The sequence below is a fragment of the Perognathus longimembris genome, chromosome 11 (genome assembly GCF_023159225.1).
Source record: "Perognathus longimembris pacificus isolate PPM17 chromosome 11, ASM2315922v1, whole genome shotgun sequence".
Taxonomy (NCBI): domain Eukaryota; kingdom Metazoa; phylum Chordata; class Mammalia; order Rodentia; family Heteromyidae; genus Perognathus; species Perognathus longimembris.
Genome location: NC_063171.1, coordinates 7,494,863 through 7,516,429, shown reverse-complemented (window position 1 = coordinate 7,516,429; position 21,567 = coordinate 7,494,863). Strand labels below are relative to the sequence as shown.

At 37.3% G+C, this 21,567-nt stretch overlaps 1 protein-coding gene across 1 annotated transcript; it reads right to left on the bottom strand.

The window, feature by feature from the left end:
* Positions 1-13,627: 13,627 nt before the first annotated feature.
* Positions 13,628-14,554, bottom strand: LOC125359824 (olfactory receptor 5V1-like). Its single transcript, XM_048357703.1, has one exon. It carries the CDS (start codon positions 14,552-14,554, stop codon positions 13,628-13,630), a length of 927 nt encoding a protein of 308 aa, XP_048213660.1.
* Positions 14,555-21,567: the final 7,013 nt, after the last annotated feature.

Here is a 21,567-nt window from a genome sequence, read left to right as displayed (position 1 = left end):
ATCTTTGCTATAGTAGAAAGAATAATGACAACTCAAAACCATTAAATATTTAGTTTGGGCATTACTTTATTAGCATCTAAGCATAATAAATTCAGGACTAAATATTACGTGTCTGTGTTTGATTTTGGCAACCTCTACATTTTTATTTGTGTATATTAAGAATAAAAGTGAAGGGTTTTATTTTGGTATTTGCAGTACATGTACATAATATACATTTAAAACAAAATTTGCACTTTGATTCTGCCTTGTCTCTTCTAATTTTTCCACTTCTTTTCTCAATTTTAATAAATTCCATTATGATATTTGATACATGCACCATTGTACCCCACCCATCACTCTCTGTCCTACTCCCTCAATCTTCCTGCTGGCTCTCTTCCTTAAAAAAAAATCCAAACTTCTACACAATGACCTCAACTTTTTTGACTCCTACATTACATCTTGTTTATATTCTTCCAGTAGTGCATAAGAAGCATTTGTGTCATGATCCTTGAAAAAAATTAAGGCATATTTTTCTTTATTTCCTCTCTGAACCCTCAAGTTTTCATATCTAGAGTACCTACATAAAGGGAAACTTACTGTACTTCCAACCTTCCAGCCCTTATGGATTGTTCCAAATATCCTGTTCAGTTTTGCTTTGCTCAGTGGATCAAGATAACCCAACAGGTATTACATCATTGCAAATGGAGGATAGATTTTTATATCCAAGTACTATGCTTTGTTATTCAGTGTTTTCAAACAATGCTAAAGCTTCAGAGTAATGCACATGGAAGCATGAAAAACCTTGCAAAGATTGTCATGCTGTTCTGCATAATCTACATGGTCCTAGGATACCTAGAACATATCTGCAACCCACCTGGTTGTTCCTTTCTTTAGATAAAATCCATCAGAATAAGACTTCCAGGAAGACAGCGGAGGAGCAGCAAGGCCCGAGTTAAGCTCCCCTGACATCCTGGTTTTACCACTCCAGAGAAACTTTAACTCCTAGGAAGACAGCCAAAATAAGTTATAACAGTATAGGCATTCTGGCCAGAAAGAAAAAATCCAATTTGATGGCTTGAAAACACAGATTTGAGCCCTGGCAGAATCTCACCGCCATGCCAATGCTAGCACCAGCACAGCGCCCAGCATTCCACACACCTAAAACACACAGCGGAGACCAGGAAGAAATCCTCCAGACTCAGATCACAGGCTGAGCATAGATGGGCCAAAATCACAGAGAAAGCATGAGTACCCCACAAAAGACATTCTCACTTGGGCCCACAGAGCACCTTGTGGAAGCTAACACATCCCCCACTGTCAGAGCAAAGTGCCATCTTTGACACTGGCATAGACCTGGTCAGACCAGACTGGAACTAAAGTGGGAAATCGAAGACAAAGGGGCCATCTTTGAAAAGCAAGAAGGACCAACCAGTGAGAGCCAGCCGCTCAGAAGAACAACCGCTGCCCAGGCAGGAGGCTCACCCCCAGGCCGCAGCTCACAGACTCAGGTAAACTCAGCCAGAGGTGCCCCACCCCACCCTGCCATGCCGACTCAGTGGCTGCCAACTGACCAATAGCCGGAATTTCTAAATTCAAACAGAAAGTGGTGAGCAGCTACCAGCAGCACCGAACACTCAGACAGGAGAGTAAACAGTTCCTGAGACAGATAAATGGACCCATCACAGAGGAAGCCCAATTCCAGCAGGAAATGGAGCTGAATTACACAGCCAGCTCCACCCAGGAGAAGGTCTCCACACCCAGGAGGGAGAAGCCTAGGCAAGCAACTCTCAGCCAGGTAAACCAGGCCAGAAGCGTCACACGCTGCTGAGTCTGCAGCCTATTCAGAGTCAGGCATTAAAAGCAGCGGCCCCACAGCATATGTGAGAAGCGACAGTTCTCGAAACTGTTCAGCAACCCCCATTTACAGAGGACACCCAGGTCCTACCTGCAAACTGTGCGAACCACAGAGCCGCAGGATTTAACTAACAGGGGAGGAGGGTCAGAGCAGATCCACCCCCTGCAAACTGAAAGCAAGTCAAACCAGCCAAGCAGCAGAAAAATAGATTGTAAACCATTGCAAGGAAACCAGACTGGAGAAAGCCTACCCAAACAAGGGAGACTCCATTTTTTTTAAACATTTTTTATTTTCTATTTTTCATTTTTGAGATGTCTTTTGTTTTTTGTTTTCCATTTTTATGTGTTTGTTTTATTGGATTTTTTTGGAGGGTTTGATAATTTTTTTGTGTTTTGTGTGTTTGTTTTCCAGTATTTTTTCATTGTTTCTCTCTTCACATTCTCTTTGTTTAAAATTATTTTTCTATGACTAACACCTTTACCCTTTTCTACTGAGTCTTCATCCTCTATCATTTTAACCTCATTCTTTCAACCAATTCCACTCTTCACCTTTCCACTTTACTGAAACTATACAAAACTCATCACCCCCCCCCCCATTCATTTCACTCCATTCTCTTCACTACCCCTAACTTACCCTCCTGATTTACTTCCAGGTCCTCCAGACTCCATTGAACCCCAGTTATCAGATAGAGGGTATCCCTGTTCAATCTGAGTGAATCAAAGGGGTTCATAGAGAAATCCCACCAGTCCAAAAAGAAATTAATATAAGAACAAAAATTGTTCATAGGGTTATAAGGGTAAATAAGTAACTACTGAATACAGGGCTTAGGGTAAGTTGTTATATTGAAATTGTATTCTTTACGGACACCAAATCTGATTTTATATACAAAACAGAGAGGGAAGGTATATGTATATAATTGAGGACTAAGATTTATACAACAGTGCTTGGTAAGGTCTGCTTTGGGTCTTAAACGGTGCACACAGGTGTTTGTAGATTGGCATTCCCTATCCAAATGGGCAGAAGAAGCACAAGAGAGATGGCAAACAATGGAGTCTCATCTCCCACTCAAAACAAGCAGGAAGCAGAGCATCAATCAAATACCTAGAAGAGAACACTCAAAATGCTCTACAAAGTCTACGGATAAAAATGTTAAATGGAAAGTATGAATCTCTTCAGTCAACTATTCTAGAATGTGAGGAGGTGAACCAAAATTAATGGAGAATTTCATGGCCTCCACAAATAGAAAGATAAATGAACTTGAAGAGTCCAATGAAAAGAGAGCTACCCAGCTAAAAGATTTGAGTGACAAAAATCAGAACCAAATTAATGAAGTAAAAAAGTCCATGCAGGACCTAAGAGAAAGTTATAGCAAAGACATGGAAGCCATCAAGAAAGACCAGTCAGAAGGAAGGGAAATTCGAAATCAAGTAGCTAGCATACAGAGCAGACTAGATGAAGAGTAGGATTGAATCTCAGGAACTGAAGATTCCCTAGAATCTATGGAGAAAGGACAAAAAACAATACAAAACCAATCCAATCAACAAAACAGATCAATCCAAGAGCTCCAAGATACAATCAGGAAGCCCAATTTAAAGCTAATAGGTATCCAGGAAAACCTAGAGAAAGACATCAATGGAATCGGCAACCTATTTAACAGAATATTAGCTGAGAACTTCCCAAATATCCAGAAGGATAGGCCTACAAGAAGCATTTCGAACCCCAAACCGACCAGACCAGAATAGGACATCCCACCACCTCATTGTGCTCAAAACAGGATCAACAGAGTTTAAGGAAAGAATCTGTAAAGCTGCTAGAGAGAAGAAAATAATCACATATAAAGGAAAAACAAACACATTCTATGAAGCCAGTATAACCCTCATCCCCAAACCAGGCAAGGACTCATCAAGTAAAGAGAAATATAGACCATTTTCCCTGATGAACATTGATGCAAAAATTCTCAACAAAATTATGGCCAATAGACTTCAACAGGTCATTAAAAAAAATCATATATCATGATCAAACAGGATTCATCCCAGGGATGCAAAATTGGTTCAATACATGCAGGTCAATTAATGTAATCCACCACATCAACTGGAGCAAGGTAAAGAATCATATGTAGCACATTGAAAGTAGTTACAACTGTGATATAACAATCATTTCTATAACATGTAGTTCATTTCATTTAGCATTATCTTATGTGTTCGTAAGGGTATAGCTATTGGGCTCCTGTGATCCTCTGCTGTGACTTGCTTAAACCTGTGCTAATTACTACTTACAACGTGCCATATGTAACTTTAGCCACTATTATTGATGATATTCTTGTATCACTTTCCTGTGGTTATACCTACACTTTCTCTGTATCTTATCTAAGTATATTGGAAACCGGGTATACTGGTATTAGAACTAGGAAATTGGAAGTGAATACCAAAATTGAGAGACACAGGGTAAAAAAAGACAAACAACTACAAAAGCAATACTTGCAAAACTGTTTGGTGTAAATGATCTGAACAACTCATGGGTGGGGAGAAAAGGAAAATCGGGAGGGGGGAGGATGGAATGAGGGACAAGGTAACAAACAGTACAAGAAATGTATCCAATGCCTAATGCATGAAACTGTAACCTCTCTGTTATTCGGTTTGATAATAAAAAATATATTAAAAAATAATCACATGGTTAGATCGATAGATGTGGAAAAGGCCTTTGATAAAAATCCACCACCCACTTATGATAAAAGCCCTGGAAAAATTAGGATTCCAGAGAACGCTCCTGAATATAATAAAAGCAGTCTATGACAAACCAACAGCAAGCATAATTCTAAAAAGTGAAAAGTAAAAGCCATTCCCTTTAAAGTCAGGAGCAGGACAGGGATGTCCAGTCTCTCCTCTCCTCTTCAACAAAATACTAGAATTCCTAGCCAGCGTAATTAGGCAAGAAGAAAACATAAAGGGGATCCAAATAGAAAAAGAGGAAGTTAAACTTTCTCTCTTCGCAGATGACATGATCCTATACCTAAAGAACCCCATAGACTCTACTCCCAAGCTACTAGAGCAGATCCAAAACTTGGGCAAAGTATCAGGATATAAAATAAACCCTCAAAAGTCAACGGTCTTTCTATATGTTAATGAGACAAGTACCGAAGCCAAAATCCAGAAAGTACCTCCTTTTGCAATAGCCTCAAAAAACATAAAATACATACAAATAACCACAACCAAAGAAGTGAAAGACCTCTTTGTTGAGAAGTTTAAAAACATGAAAAATGAAATTAAGGCAGAACTAAGGAAATGGAAAACCTCCCATGCTCCTGGATTGTGAGGATGAATATAGTCAAAATGGCAATATTGTCAAAGGCTATGTTCAAGTTTAATGCAATATCCATTAATATCCCAACACCATATTTTAATGAAATAGAGGCAGCAATCCAGAAATTCATATGGAGCAACAAAAGACCACGAATAGCAGAAACAATCCTAAGCAAAAAGAACAGTGATGGAGGAATTACAATACCCAACTTCAAGCTTCTTTATAAAGCTACAGTAATAAAAACAGCTTGGTATTGGCACAGGAACAGGCTTGAAGACCAATGGAATAGAATAGAATTGAAGACCCAGAAATGAACCTACAGAACTATGCCTACTTAATCTTTGATAAAGGAGCCAAAAAATAGGATGGAAGAAAGATAGCCTTTTTAACAAATGATGTTGGCAAAACTAGTTCAACACCTGCAACATACTAAAACTAGATACTTATATATCACCCTGCACCAAAAATCAATTCTAAATGGATCAAAGACGTTGAAATAAAAACAGACACCCTGAAAACACTACAAGAAGGAATAGGAGAAACATGTGTGCTCCTTAGCACAGGATGAAACTTCATTAACAAAGAAATACTCATCAAGGAAATGCTACACATCAAGGAAAGGATGGACAAATGGGACTGCATCAAACTGCAGAGCTTCTGCAGGGCAAAGGACATAACTCGTAAGATATACAGAAAGCTAACAGATAGGAAAAAGATCTTTACCAGCAATACAATGGACATAGGCCTCATATCTAAAATATATGAAGAACTAAAAAACTTAAATTCCTCCAGCCAAAACCGCAAAGAACAAACAGCCCCTCACCAAGTTGGCTAAAGACTTAAAAAGCGACTTCTCTGATGAGGAAATGAGAATGGCCAAGAGACAAATCAAAAGTTGTTCTACATCACTGGCCATAAAAGAAATGCAAATCAAAACAACATTGAGATTTCACCTCACCCCAGTAAGAATGTCCTTTATCAAGAAAACTAACAATAATAAATGTTGGAGAGGATGAGGCCAAAAAGGGAACCCTACTTCATTGTTGGTGGGAATGTAAACTGGTTCAGCCACTCTGGCAAGCAGTATGGAGATTCCTCAGAAGACTAAACACAGAGCTCCCCTATGACCCAGCAACCCCACTTTTGGGCATCTACCCAAAAAACCACAAACAAGAACATACTAAAGCCACCAGCACAGCAATGTTCATCGCAGTGCAATTTGTCATAGCTAGAATCTGGAACCAACCCAGATGCCCCTCAGTAGACGAATGGATCAGGAAAATGTGGTACATATACACAATGGTATTTTATGCCTCTATCAGAAAGAATGACATTGCCCCATTCCTAAGGAAATGGAAGGAATTGGAAAAAAAAATTATACTCAGTAAAGTGAGCCAGACCCAAAGAAACATGGACTCTACGGTCTCCCTCATAGGGAATAACTGGCACAGGTTTAGCCTAGTCACAGCAAAGAATCAGAAGAGCCTAATAGCTATGCTCTTATGAACACATAAGATGATGCATTCATAAATGAAATGAACTCCATGTTTTGGAAACGAGTGTTATATCACTGTTGTAATGAGTTTCCACATGCCATGTGAAACTGTAGCTTCTGTTGTTGATGATCCTCTTGTATCCCTTTCCAGTGGTTTTACCCACACTATCAATGTATCTCATGTGAGTACACTGGATACTGTATATACTGGTATTAGAACTAGGGAAGTTAAAGGGAATATCAAAATCAAAAGACAAAGGATAAAAAGACAAATGAATCTCAAAGCAATACTTGCAAAACCATTTGGTGTAAACCAACTCTACACTCATGGGGGAAGTGGTAAATGGGGAGGGGGAAGTGGTAAATGGGGAGGGGGAAAGGGGGAATGAGGGAGGAGGTAACAAACAGTACAAGAAATGTACCCAAGGCCTATCGTATGAAACTGTAACCTTGGAGAACTTCCAGGAAGATGGCGGATAAGTAGCAGAGCCCTAGCTGAGCTCCCTCCGACATCGCAGTTTTCTCACCCCATAGAAAGTTTTACTCCTAGAAAGACAGCCAGAGTAAGTTCTAACAGAACAGGGATTCTGGCCAGGAAGGAAAAATCAAATTTGCTCATTTGAAAACACAGATTTGAGCTCTGGGCAGCGTCCCGCTGCTGCACCAGTCCCGGAGCTGGCACAGTGCCTGGCATAGCAACCTGCACTCTGCGCGGCTAAAGCACACAGCTTAGACCAGGGAGAAATCCTCCAGACCGAGGCTGAGCATGGACGGGCTGAAATCGCAGAGAAAGCGTGAGTACCCCACAAAAGATATTCTCACTCGCGCCCACAGAGCAGCTTCTGGAAGGTAGCCCTTCTTCCACCGCCAAAGCAAAGCACCATCTTTGACACTGGCATAGGGTCAGACCAGACTGGAACTAAAGTGGGCCTGGGGAAAGCGAGGACAAAGGAGCCATCTTTGAAAAGGACAAGAAGGACCAACCAGTGAGACCCAGCTCCACCCAGGAGAATGCCCCCTGCCCAGGTGGGAGGCTTGTCCTGGGCCGCGGCTTACCCAGAGGTGTCCCGCCCTGCCCGCCAAAATTTCTAAATTTAAAGTGAAAGCGGCAAGCAGCTACCAGTGGCATGGAAACAACAGATGGGGGAACAAACAGTTCCTGAGACAAATAAACGGTCCCGTCACAGAGGAGGCCCAATTCCCAGCCCAAAACAGAGCTGCATTCCATAGCTACCTCTCCCAAGGAGGCCGCCCCACCCAGGACGGAGGAACCTCCCCCAGACAAGCAAATCTCAGCCGAGTAAACCAGGCCAGAGGCGCCCCACCCTGCTGACTACACAGCCTACTCAAAGCCAGGCATTAAAGGCCATGGCCCCACAGCAAACAGAGAAGCCACGGTTCCCGAGACTGCTCACATCCCCATCTAAGAGGATGCCCAAGGCCTACCTGCAAGCTGTGCGAACCACAGAGACCCAGGATTGCACCAACAGGGGAGAAGGGTCAGAACAGATCCACCCCTGCAAACTGATAGCAAGTCAAACCAGCCAATCAGGAAAATAGACTGTAGACCATCGCAAGGAAACCAGAGACTGGGGAAAGACCACACAAACAAGGATCATTCCATTTTTTTTTCTTTTCAAACACTTTTTAAATTTTTTTAAAAAAATTTTAATTTATTCACTTCTGAAATATCGTTGGTTTTCTTGTTTTCCATTTTCACCTGTTTGTTTTATCAAGTTTTTTTTTTTTTTTTTTTTTTGGTTGTTCGCTTTTCTGGTTTTTTTCCTTTTTATTTTTATTTTATTTTTTTAAATAATTTTTCTCTGTTTTGTGCATCTGTCTTCCAGTATTTTTCCTTTATTTCTTTCTTTGCATTCTCTTTCTTTAAAAATTCATACTTTCCTATGAATAACACCTCCACTCTTTTCTGCTAACTCTCCATTGTCTATCATTTTAACCTTGATCTTTCTACTGATTCTTCTCTTCTCCACATTTCCAAGTCACTGAAACTAAACCAAAATCATCACACACACACACACACACACACACACACACACACACACACACACAATACATTTTACTCTATTCTCTTTACTACCGATAACTTTCCCTCCTGACTTACTGCCAGGGCCTACAGGTTCCATTGACTCCTGGTTATTGGATAGAGGGTATCCCTGCTTAATCTGAATGAATCAAAGGGGTTCATAGAGAAAGCCAGTCCTAAAAGAACTTAATATGAGAACAAGAATTCTAAGGGTTGTAAGAGTAAATAAGTAACTACTGAATACAGGGCCCAGGATCGGTTGTTATGTTGAAATTGTATCCTTTAGGAACACCAACTCTAATTTTATAGACAGGTATACAAAGTATCGGTATATAATTGTGAACTTATAAGATTTACACAACAGTGCTTGGTAAGGGCTGCGTTGGGTCTTAAACAGTGCTCACAGGTGCTTGTAGATTGGCGTTCCCAATACAAATGGGCAGAAGAAACACAAGAAAGATGGCAAACAATGGAGTCTTTTCTCCCACTCAAAACAAGCAGGAAACAGAGCAGTCAATCAAAGATATAGATATAGATATAGAATCAAAATGTTCTACAAAGTCTACTGATAAACATGTTAAATGAAAAGTTTGAATCAATACAGCAATCCTTCCATAAAGTAATAGATGATTTCATGGCCTCAACAAATAGAAAGATAAATGAAATTCAAGAGTCAAATGAAAAGATAGCTGCCCAGGTAAAAGATTTGAGAGACAGCACTCAAAACCAAATTAATGAAGTAAAAAAGTCCATGCAAGTCCTAAGAGATGACATGGAAATCATCAGGAAAGACCAGACAGAAGGAAAAGAGATTCAAAATCAAGTAGCTAGCATACAGTCCTGAGTAACTGAAGCAGAGGATCAAATCTCAGGAGCTGAAGATTCCCAAGAAGCTATGGAGAAAGATAAAAAAACAATAAAAATCTAGTCCAATCAACAAAACAGATTGCTACAGGAGATTCAAGACACGATCAGGAAGCACAATATAAGGCTAATAGGTAATGAGAAAATCTTGGAGAAAGAAGTTAATGGGATATGCAAACTATTTAACAGAATATTAGCTGAGAACTTCCCAAATATCCGCAGGATAGGCATATATATATACAAGAACCATTTAGAACCACAAACCTACCAGACCAGAATAGGACATCCCACCGACACATTGTGATCAAAACAGGATCAGGAGAGTACAAGGAAAGAATCCTCAACAAAATTCTGGCCAATCGACATCAACAGGTCATCAAAAAAATCATACACCTAATCAAACTGGATTCATCCCAGGGATGCAAAGTTGGTTTAATATACACAAATCAATTAATGTAATCCACCACATCAACCGGAGCAAGGTAAAGAACCACATGGTTTTATCTCTGGATGCGGAAAAAGCGTTCAATAAAATCCAGCACCCATTTATGCTAAAAGCCCTGGAAAAACTGGGATTCCAGGGAACATTCCTGAATATAATCAAGGCAGTTTATGACAAACCAACAGCAAGCATGACTCTAAATGGTGAAAAACTAAAGCCATTCCCTTTAAAATCAGGAATAAGGCAGGAATGTCCACTCTCTCCCCTGCTCTTCAACATACTACTGGAATTCCTAGCCAGAGAAATTACGCAAGAAGAAAATATAAAAAGGATCCAAATAGGAAAAGATGAAGTTCAACTTTCTCTCTTCACAGATGACATGATCCTATACCTAAAGAACCCCATAGACTCTACCCCCAAGCTACTAGAACTGATCCAAAACTTTGTCAAAGTTGCAGGATATAAATAAACCCTCAAAACTCAAAGGCCTTTCTCTATGCTAATGACCCGAAGACCGAGGCTGAAATCAGGACAGCAATTCCTTTTGCAATAGGCCCCAAAACATAAAATACCTAGGAGTAACCTTAACCAAAGAAGTGAAAGAAATCTTTGATGAGAACATTAAAAGCTTGAAAAACAAAATTAACTCAGAACTAAGGAAATGGAAAAACCTCCCATGCTCCGGATTGGGAGGATTAATATAATCAAAATGGCAATATTACCAAAGGCTATCTACAAATTCAATGCCATACCCATTAATATCCCAACACCTTTTTTTAATGAAATAGAGGAAGCAATCCAGAATTTCATATGGAGTAATAAAAGACCTAGAATAGCAAAAACAATCCTAAGCAGAAAAAACAGAGTTGGAGAAATTACAATACCCAAATTCAAGCTGTATTATAAGGCTATAGTAACAAAAACAGCTTGGTATTGGCACCGGAACAGGCCTGAAGACCAATGAAACAGAATTGAAGAACCAGAAATGAACCCACAGAACTACGCCTACATAATCTTTGATAAAGGAACTAAAACAATAGTTTGGAAGAAAGATAGCCTCTTTAACAAATGGTGCTGGCAAAACCAGCAACAAACTAAAGCTCGATCCTTATATATCACCCTGCACCAAAATCAATTCCAAATGGATTAAAGACCTTGAAATCAAAACAGACACCCTGAAAACACTAAAGGAAGGAGTAGGAGAAACACTTGGGCTCCTTGGCCCAGGACAGAATTTCCTTAACAAAGACCCAGAAAGACTACAAATCAAAGAAAGGTTGGACAAATGGGACTGCATCAAACTGCAGAGCTTCTGCACGGCAAAGGACATAGCTCTCAAGATAAACAGAAAGCCCACAGACTGGGAGAAGATCTTTACCGGCCATTCAAAGGACAAAGGCCTCATATCTAAAATATGTGCAGAACTAAAAAAATTACCTTCCTCCAAAACAAAACCACAAAGAACCAATAGCCCCCTCATCAAGTGGGCTAAAGAATTACAAAGAGACTTCTCTGATGAGGAAATGAGAATGGCCAAGAGACATATGAAAAAGTGCTCTACATCACTGGCCATAAAAGAAATGCAAATCAAAACAACATTGAGAGTCCATCTTATCCCAGTAAGAATGTCCTATATCAAGAAAACTAACAATAACAATTGTTGGAGGGGATGTGAGCAAAAGGGAACCCTACTTCATTGTTGGTGGGAATGTAAACTGGTTCAGCCACTCTGGCAAGCAGTATGGAGATGCTGGTAGCATTAGTCCTCAATATGTCAATATGTTAAATAGAGAATAAATATGCCAATGTGTATATTTATTTTTACCTATAACTCTTGCTTGGACCCCAATGAGCTAATTTGGGGATACTCATGTTCCAGACTTCACTATGCCTCCATTGAATGTGACTATAACCTTCAGAGATGTTAGCCAATGATGTAAGGTTAAAGGATACTAAGGTTTTACATTCTCTAGACTGTACTATAAGTAGATCTGCTCATGGAGAGATGATATAGATCTGTTATTAGAGTTCATGTATGCAGATCATTGTTACTATGTTCTGATAGCATTAGTCAATTATTAGAACACAGATTAAGCAGCATTGTTTGAAAACTTTTAATCCAAGACAATTCAGGAGGCAAAAATCTCTCCCAGAAAGACTGGTTCCAGTTCATACATATATCCTTATTTATGTAATATATTTAGACAGCTGGAATTTGGCTCAGATGCATGTTACCTGAAACAAATTCTCTATCCATTTTCTATGAAAAATTAATCTCAATTCCAGAATTTATGGCACTCTTTAACAATCTACTCAAGTTGCAACCATCATTCTTACCTATGACTCTCTATGATAAATGCTGTGCACTTCACTTGATATATTGTAACAAGATCTTGATTCAAAACCATCCTAGGAAAAGTTAGCTCAAAACATTATCTGAGAAACCAAATTTAAAAGGCCTGGGGAAGAGCTGAAATGGTTTCCTAGCAAGCACAAGGACTTGACTTAAATCCTAACAACCACAAAAGAAGAAAATGCTAGAAAGGACATAATGTTATGTTAAAAAATGTAAGTAGTAGGATTATACAATTTTAAAAATTTTTTCTGAAATTTTTTTTAGTCTTTGCTAAATGTGATTTATTACTGACTTGATAAGGGCCACATTGTTTATGAAAGAACAAGATTAAATAAATATTTGAGTATTGCCAGTCCATTCTAAATCAGTGATACATTCATATAAGTGTGGAGATGCTAAATAAATGTTTAGTTATCTGATAATAAAACATTGCTTAGATTTTAAAGATTTTGTTCAGTTTTATATTTCCCACATTCCATAAATTATACTTATGCAATGAAAACTTGACTCTTTCACACCATATGCAAACTATATTATAGAGAATAAATGAAGGAATTAAAATAAAAGTTAAGGTTATAGTAGTGTTCCTATAAGTAGCATAATATTACAATGTCATTGAAATCTCAAGTCTGTCTGGATCCCCTAGCTCCATCTAAAATTAAATATAAAGTAATTATCCTACAGTCTGATGACTAGTTGTGGAAGAATGTTGTAGATGGTATCTGTGGGTTAAACTGAATTTTGTCAAAGACCATTGATTCCTATGCCAACTATCTCAAAAAATGCTTACAGTCTAATTTCAGAGTTACAGGGACACATGATAAATTATAATTTGATACAATTGCAAATAAATTAAATATATGAAATACAGAAGAGAAAATGAAAATAAATATTCAAAAATATTTAAGCATTTCACTAGTTATGTGATCACATCATTTAGTAAAACTGGAAATGAATACAACCCACAAAAGGAGATACAGAGTGCCACAGAAGGAACTGAGTATCGAAAATATAGACAATGAACATATAATAAATATCATCAACATACTGGGAACTAGGAACTATATTTCAAAAGTAATTAGAATGCACAGAAAATCTATGGTAGATATAGAGAATTGAAGAGCCAAAGTGGTATACTAGATAAGTAACTGCCTGTATATGAAGCACTTCTCTTTCAAGAAGTAAAAAAAAAGAGGAAGCAAATGATATCTCTCTGGTCATACACATGGTGGGAAGTGCTGAGATTTAAGAAAAAGCAAAGTTAGTTTTAATACTGCATTCTGTAATCATGCTTAGCAACATAACAACCTTCTGAGAGCTACTTTAACCTCTGTGTTTCGCAGGCTGTAGATGATGGGGTTTAACATTGGAGTAATTACTCCATACAGCATGGAAATGAGTCTATCTCTGGCTAGAGCATTTTGACTGGAAGAGCGGCGCATGTAGGTAAAGATGGCAGTGCCATAAAACAAACAGACCACAAGGAGATGGGAGGCACATGTGGAGAAGGCTTTTCGTTTGCCTTCTGCTGACCGGATCTTCAGGATGGTGGAGATGATATACATGTAAGAGATCAAGGTGGTCAAGAAGGCACTAGTCCCAAAAATACCTCCTATCACTAAAGCAAGTATTTCTGCCATATAAGTAGATGAGCAGGACAGGGCCACAATTTGTGGGATATCACAATAGTATTGGTTAACTTGATTAGACTGGCAGAAAGACAGGCTAAAGGTGGATATTGTGTGGATGACAGAATTGAGAAATCCTGCTGCCCAGGTCCCAGACACCATCTGTGCACAGCGAATGTTTGTTATGATGACAGTATAACGAAGGGGAAAGCATATCGCTACATACCGGTCATAAGCCATGACAGCGAGAAGGAACACTTCAGTCCCCATTAGTGCCACCAGGAAATACAATTGTAAAGCACACCCAGTGAATGAAATGCTGTAGTCTTCAGTCAAAAGGGTATCTAGCATCTTAGGAACAGTAGTTGATGAACAGAACATATCTAAGAGAGACAGATTTGCTAAAAAGCAATACATGGGAGTATGAAGTTTTTTTTCTCTGCCAATGGCCAGGAAGATGGCCCCATTACCCACCAAGGTTATCTGATAGATGATGACAAAGGAAATGAAGAGAGAGTAGCGCACTTCAGGGAGGTCAGAGAGTCCTACAAGGATGAACTCCGTCACTGTGGTAAGATTGTAGACGTCCATCTCTTCTCTCCCCAGAGTCTTTCTAAGGGTAATAAATAAATAGAGGTTAGGATGATAAATCAAAGAGGCTAATGTTGAGAAACTTCTAGAAAACTATTGTCATGTCTTCTTTAAAGTTCAGTTACTAGATCATCTGTTTAAAACATCTGAGGGAAATATGAATGTTCAAATTTTATTTAACTGACATATTTTTGTTTTATTACTCACATTTAATTTTCTCATTCCAATTACATTTCTCTGTATCTTAAAAACTCATATAATCACAATGCTTTAAATTATTTACAAAAAGATAGTTATTGATCGACTGCACAGTAGTAATGTGGATTTTTTTCCATCCATCTAAATACTTTTAAATATCAAACATCTCATTGCAAACTCAAAGGGGAAAGATGATTAAGAAATAAAAAGCAAAAGTCACTTTCTGTGATTGCCCTGCCATTTATTTTCCCTGATGAAAACTATTGATGGATTTTGTGCTCGGGAAAAACATATACAAAAATAATACAAAATATACGTACTGTTTTAGTTGCACAAATGAAATGGGCTGATCTTCTGCCACCTTTTTCTCCTATAATTTTTCAGTAAGAATCCTGGAGATCACTTAGAGTATACTGGTTTTCTTTCTTTATATGGCAGCCTTTGGAGGGTTTGAGGGACATATTAGGAGTATAACATCAAATCATGAAATTAAGTGATGAAAGTTGTTCTTATAACTGTTAACTCTTCAGTTCTCATTATTAACAGTGAGAAAGGAATTTAATGAAAGAATGAAAATGATTAAAATAGAAAATTCTTATTGCATTAGTACTCAAATTTCCAAATGTTCAGTTCTATAAAGCGGCTTCATGTTTAGCTTGTTTATATTATATACAGTAGTACTTTGAAAATAAAATAATAATAAATAAAATAAGATGCTTTTGTTATAAGAAAAAAATTGATACCTCCATGGTACATATATTCATACTGCTTTATATCCACAGTAAATAACTCAACTACTTTTTAAAAATAAGAATTATGAGAAGTGAATCAGTAACAACTGATAGCCTAGTTCTTCTATAGATTTGTATTCAACACATATCATTTATAAATGTACAATATATTTTCCTTAAACTTTATTCTTGAATTTTAAATCAACCTCATGATTTTGGATGGAAGAGATGACATCAATCAAGAAGCATTATACTCACAAACTGACATGTTGATTTAAATGACCTTTGTACAAATTACTTAAAGATAATTCAAAATTAAAAGTTTATGTTTTGGCCAATCGAATCCAGTATTTGTTTATGTGAGAAAAAGAATTTATAAGAATGATCTCCTCCTACTAATCTAAATAATCCCATAAGAATTTTCTATTCATTGGGAAAAATAGAAATCATATTTTAGAAATTATATATTGCTAAAAGGAGGTTCTACAGTGATTCTTACCCAGCAATTCAGTAGCTCATATTCTAGAGGAAAGAGGCATTCTTCCACAAAGCAACTTCTTCATCTGTCTTCTGTAATTACTTGACAAATATAAGCACATAAAGAAAAATACAAGTAGAACTGGTTTTGTTATAGTTAGAAAAGCCAAATATATAGTGATAATCAGCACAAAGGATGTATGACTAGGATTAATCTTCTACTAGAATTACTCAGAATCAAACTTTCTTTATAGTTCTGTGGTTTATATATTTGAGATCCAAACAAAAGTACCATATATGTAACCTTTTTTCTTTAGCAGTTATATGAATTTTCCAGTATACATAAAAAAAGAATAGTTTGCTAAGTAAAAATGGTCACTGTTAGGTTCAGGTTCATGATGTATTTGCTATGACAGTACCAAGAAAATATTTAAAGTGTTGTGAAGGTGTGTGTGTGTGTGTGTGTGTGTGTGTGTGTGTGTGTGTGTTTCTAGGACTTGAACTCAGGGCCATATTGATGTCCCAGAGATTTTTTTAACCGAAGGCTAGCACACTACCACTTGAGCCACAGCTCTACTTCCAGCTTTTTGTTGTTGCTGTTGTTGTTTTTGTAGCTTATTGTAGGTAAGTTTCTCACAGACATTCCTGCCCAGGCTGGCTTCAACCTGCATTGCTCAAATCTCAGTCTTTTGAGTGCCTAGGATTACAGGTGTGAGTCACCAGTGTCCAACTAAATAAGTTTTACTTTAAAACAACACACTTTTTTTTCTTTTGACATGTTCTGGGTCTTGTATTCAGGCCCTGAACATTTGTCGTTCAGGACTATCACTCTACCACCAGTCCACTCCTACTTATTCATTGTTAGTTGGCAATAAGAGTCCTAGGACTTTCTCACCATGCTGTCTTCAAATCTGGATCCTCAGAACTCAACCTCCTGAGTACATAGAATAACAGTCATAAACCACTGGCAGGCAATTATAGAAACAGCACATTTTTCTTTTAAAATTTTTGGCTAAGGAAAATGTCTAAATGAATAAAATAATACCAGATAAATTAGAATAATGATTAACCCCTCTGAATTTTAATCTCTTTACCTGCATGGAGATATTATGTTACCTTTAAAGCCCATGGACCTAGTTTTATAGGTAATCAAAATTCAGTTTCATGGCCCAGAAACACTGGGTATAGCAATCCACATACAGAGATTGACATTACAGTAAAATCATTTCTGTGTACTTATTCACACAATCTAAATGATATTTTTAGTTTTCTTATTTAATTTTAATCTGTTGCTGAAATTGCACATCTTCAAACCATATCTGCACCTTCTTAAGAGTTCAATTACTGAAAAATTTTTTTTAATTTAACACACAGTTGTCTTGCCTGCTCAGTTTCAGAAGTTTCATCTCCAATGTCACATTAAACAGGAAGCTGGACTATCTAGACAATAGAAAGTGCAGCAGTAAATCCAAGTGAAAACCCAAATTATATATGGGTTCATGCTGAAATTCATTCTACAGTTTGCGTTATTCCTCCTCTCTCCTGTGGAAAAAATGATGATAATAAGGACTCTGGGGAGAATACTCTGCCCCATAAATATAAATTATCACTCATTCCAAAATGGACATTCACACCTAATCAATTTAGAGTAAATTTTAAGACATCTATATTATACAACTCTGATAGTCAAATTATTATAATAGCATAAGCAAAGACAAAACAACCTCCCCTCCAACCAGTGTTTATATTTCTAGACAAAACAAAAGAAACAAATGTATTTTCAAAATATTTTGCTGGAGTCAGAATCATTTTTCTTTTAACAATTATATTATATTATTATTTGATACAATTCTCATTTTCTATGGTAGACAAGTAGAAGTTAATACCAATTGTATGTTAATTATTCTCTTTAATATTGCTAAGATTATTTAGCATAAATATAAAAAGCTGTGTTAGACAAAAAGTGAATGAAATTTCAAACTTAGTTAAGCCCATAATTGTAGGGAATATTTATAAGCTCAAAGGTAAAATAAATCTATATGGAAAAATCTGTCTCTCATTAGACCCATATGTCCATATCATTTGTCATCTGTCTAATGTGAAAAGAGTAATGTGAAAAGAGTGACTAAGTGAAAAGAGTATCGTTGTTTTTCCTTTTAGAAACATCCAAGTCTTGTTTGAGCAGAGCAATATAACCATTTGAGCTTCATGCACTGCATTTGCCTATTTTTCTTGTTTAAAAACTTCCTTTTCTGATAATTTTGAAGACTTATAGCTTCTCTTTTCTTATACTTTTCAAAAAGTGCATTTAAAATAGTTCTGCAAAATAATTATCACTTAAAAACCAGCTTATAATACTTGCAAAATCATTTGTGTAAACCAACTGAACAACTCATGGGGGAGTGGGAAAGGGGGAGGGGGGAGTGAGGGAGGAGGTAACAAATAGCACAAGAAATGAACCCATGGCCTTACATATGAAACTGCAACCCCGCTGTTTATCACTTTGACAATAACTAATTTTTTTAAAAAAGCTTATAAACACAATACATCTTGATCAATGTCACCCCTTTCAAGATTCTCACCCATCGAACCCACCCTTTCTCTGACTCTTCTTAATTTTGTAGGATATACATTGTATTTTTACCGTATTTTTACTGCATTCTCCTCTTCTCCTCTTCATTTGTCCACCCCTTTCCCATTGACCCCTCTCAAGTACCTATTCACTTCTTAGTGTTTTATTTTGCTGAACATTTACTTTGTTTTTCTAAAAAATTATATTATTTGAGCTCTCTCTTGAATCTACAATATTTCAGTTAGTACATTTGTATATACTTTCATACAACCAACGTATTTACTTATAAAAATTGGTATTAAATCTAGCTTCCATATATAAGGTTATATATGCATCCTCTGCTTCTCTTGGCTAGACTTCACATATTTTTCCAGGTATTTTCATTTTTTTACAAGTAGTACAGTATCATTCTTCTAATGAATGAGTGCAATAGCTGTGTATATATGCATCTATTCTTGATCCACTCATGCATCATCTGGGCTGATACCATACCTTGGCTATCATGAATAGTGCTACAATGAACAGGGTTGTGCTGGTGGCTTTATTGTATTCTCTTTATAATTTTATATTATTTGTGTTGTATTTATGAATAGACTTAACTTCACTACATATATAGATATGTATATGTATACACACACACACATACACACATACACACATACACACACACACACACACACACATATCCTTTATAATTTAGGCCTTCACCAGAAAGAGATGAATCCCTACTATAAAATGTGATAGAAGTCCTCTCATCTCTCAAGTCCTTTTTTGTTTTGTCAATCATGGGGCTTGTACTCAGGGCCTGGGATTTTTCACTCGAGGCTAGTGCTGCACCACTTTGAGCTACAGTGCCATTTCCAGTTTTCTGATACTTAATTGGAAATGAGTTGCACAGACTTTTCTGCTTGGGCTGCCTTTGGACTGGGATTTTCATATCTCAACCTCTTGAATAGCTAGGATTACAGCCATGAGCCACCCACATCCATCTAAGTTCTCTTATTTCATCTGCTTAAATTTGGTTAAATGCTTTAATTGGAGATAATGCTATACTTACACCTCAGTCTGCTTTGCCTCAGTGAAAGTTTGTTTTGCCTCATAGTAGCCCGCTCTTGGCATGCTCCCTTGTTTTGAGGCCTATAGCAAGGAAGTACACAAGGATAGAAAGTGTGTGTGTGTGTCTGTGTGTGTGTCTGTGTGTGCGTGTGTGTGTGTGTGGAGAGAGAAGAGATAGAGAGGACAAAAGAGAGAGAGGAGAGAAAGAAAGAGAGCAGAAAGAGAGACAAAAAGACACAGACAGAAAAAGAGAAAAAAGAAAAGGAAAGAAAGAAAGAAAGAAAGAAAGAAAGAAAGAAAGAAAGAAAGAAAGAAAGAAAGAAAGAAAGAAAGAAAGGAAGGAAGGAAGGAAGGAAGGAAGGAAGGAAGGAAAAGGAAGGAAGGAAGGAAGGAAGGGAGAAAAGAAGGAAGCAAAAAAGCAAGCAAGCAAGCAAGGAGAGAGAGGAAAGAGAGAGAAAGAAAAAAGAGACACAAAGGGGAATAGAGACAGAGTGTGTGTTGGGGGGGAGGGGGTTCAATAGCTCCTTCAATTGAACATTATCCCTACAAACTTTCTTCGATTTATTTTACCCCCATCTATCAAAGGTTCCACTACTTCCTTTAACCCCTAATGATGAAAAGCCAAGCTCCCAACACTTAAACCACCATCTTTGGTACTGACATAGAGCCAGCCAGCACAGCTAGCAGGTAACAGAAGCCCAAGAGGCAGTTTCTGTGGCACTAGTTTTCAGCATGGCAAGAGAATCTAATCAGTGAGAGACAGCTCCACCCATTGCAAAGTAGGCCCACCTAGGAGAATGAAGCTCCTCCCAGAGAGGTAGAACTACCCAGGGCAGGCACAGGAAGAGGTGGCCCCACCCCTGTGCAGCAAACAGACATTCCAGCAACATAGCAACTCAAACTTTGTAGTTTAGTCAGCTGCGGGAATTAAAAAATGAAAAGTCTATAAAATCTTACTGGGAAAGAAAAAAAATGTATAGATCATTAAAAAAAAAAACTCCAAGTTTGTAAGGCAGAACTTTTGACTGCCTGTTCAAACTGATTTAAGAGGTCAACTAAGCCACAAGGAAAACTGACCACCAGGAGGAAATCAAAGACTCTATCAAGAGACTAGATAGTGGACATCAGGGAGACACAAGTTCCCCAAAAATTGAAGAATTTTTTTAAATTTTTAATTATATTTTCCTTTAAAAAAAATCTTTCATTCTTTTTCTTCTTCTTCACTGCTGTTTATTCCTATATACATAGCTATTGTGAATATGAAGTTTCCTCCTTAGTTGTGTGCATACTTAATTCAGACTATATTTTGATTATTAATTCTTTATTTCTCAATCTTAGTATTTTTAATTTTAATATTACTATTTTGTACATATATAATTTTCATCCTAACACTTTTTCTGAATTTGGTCTTTGTTTTGTTCTTCTGTTCCTTTCCTTTTTTATATTCCTGTATTCTTATTTCTCCTGCTTCTATTTTTCACTATATCTCTTTTTTCTTTTTTGTCAAAGTGAAGTACAGAGAGATTACAGTTTCATATGTAAGGCAGTGAGTACATTTTTTTTATCCATCTTGTTACCTCCGTCCTCATTTTCCCTCATGTCCCCCCTCACCAATTCTCTATCCCCTCCATGAGGTGTACAGTTGGTTTACATCATATAGTTTTGTAGGTATTGCTGCTACATTTATTTGTCTTTTTATCCTTTATCTCCTTCCCTAGTTCCAATACGTGTTTATACAATATCCAGGGTACTAAAATCAGTTACAGTGCTATCCAGGGTAAAATCACAGGAAAGCAATGTGGAAAAGAAAAAGACATGATTTCACATGGCATGTTGATAATAACAATGATATAACACTTGTTTCCATAAATTGAAGTTCATTTTTCTTAGCATCCTCTTATGTGTTTATATGGGCATAGATATTGAGCTATTGTGTTTTACACTATATCTGTTAATCTTTCTCTAATTTTGCTTTGATC

Bases quoted from the DNA above. Each gene is read 5' to 3' on its own strand.
- LOC125359824 (XM_048357703.1), bottom strand. From the start codon at position 14,554: ATGGACGTCTACAATCTTACCACAGTGACGGAGTTCATCCTTGTAGGA.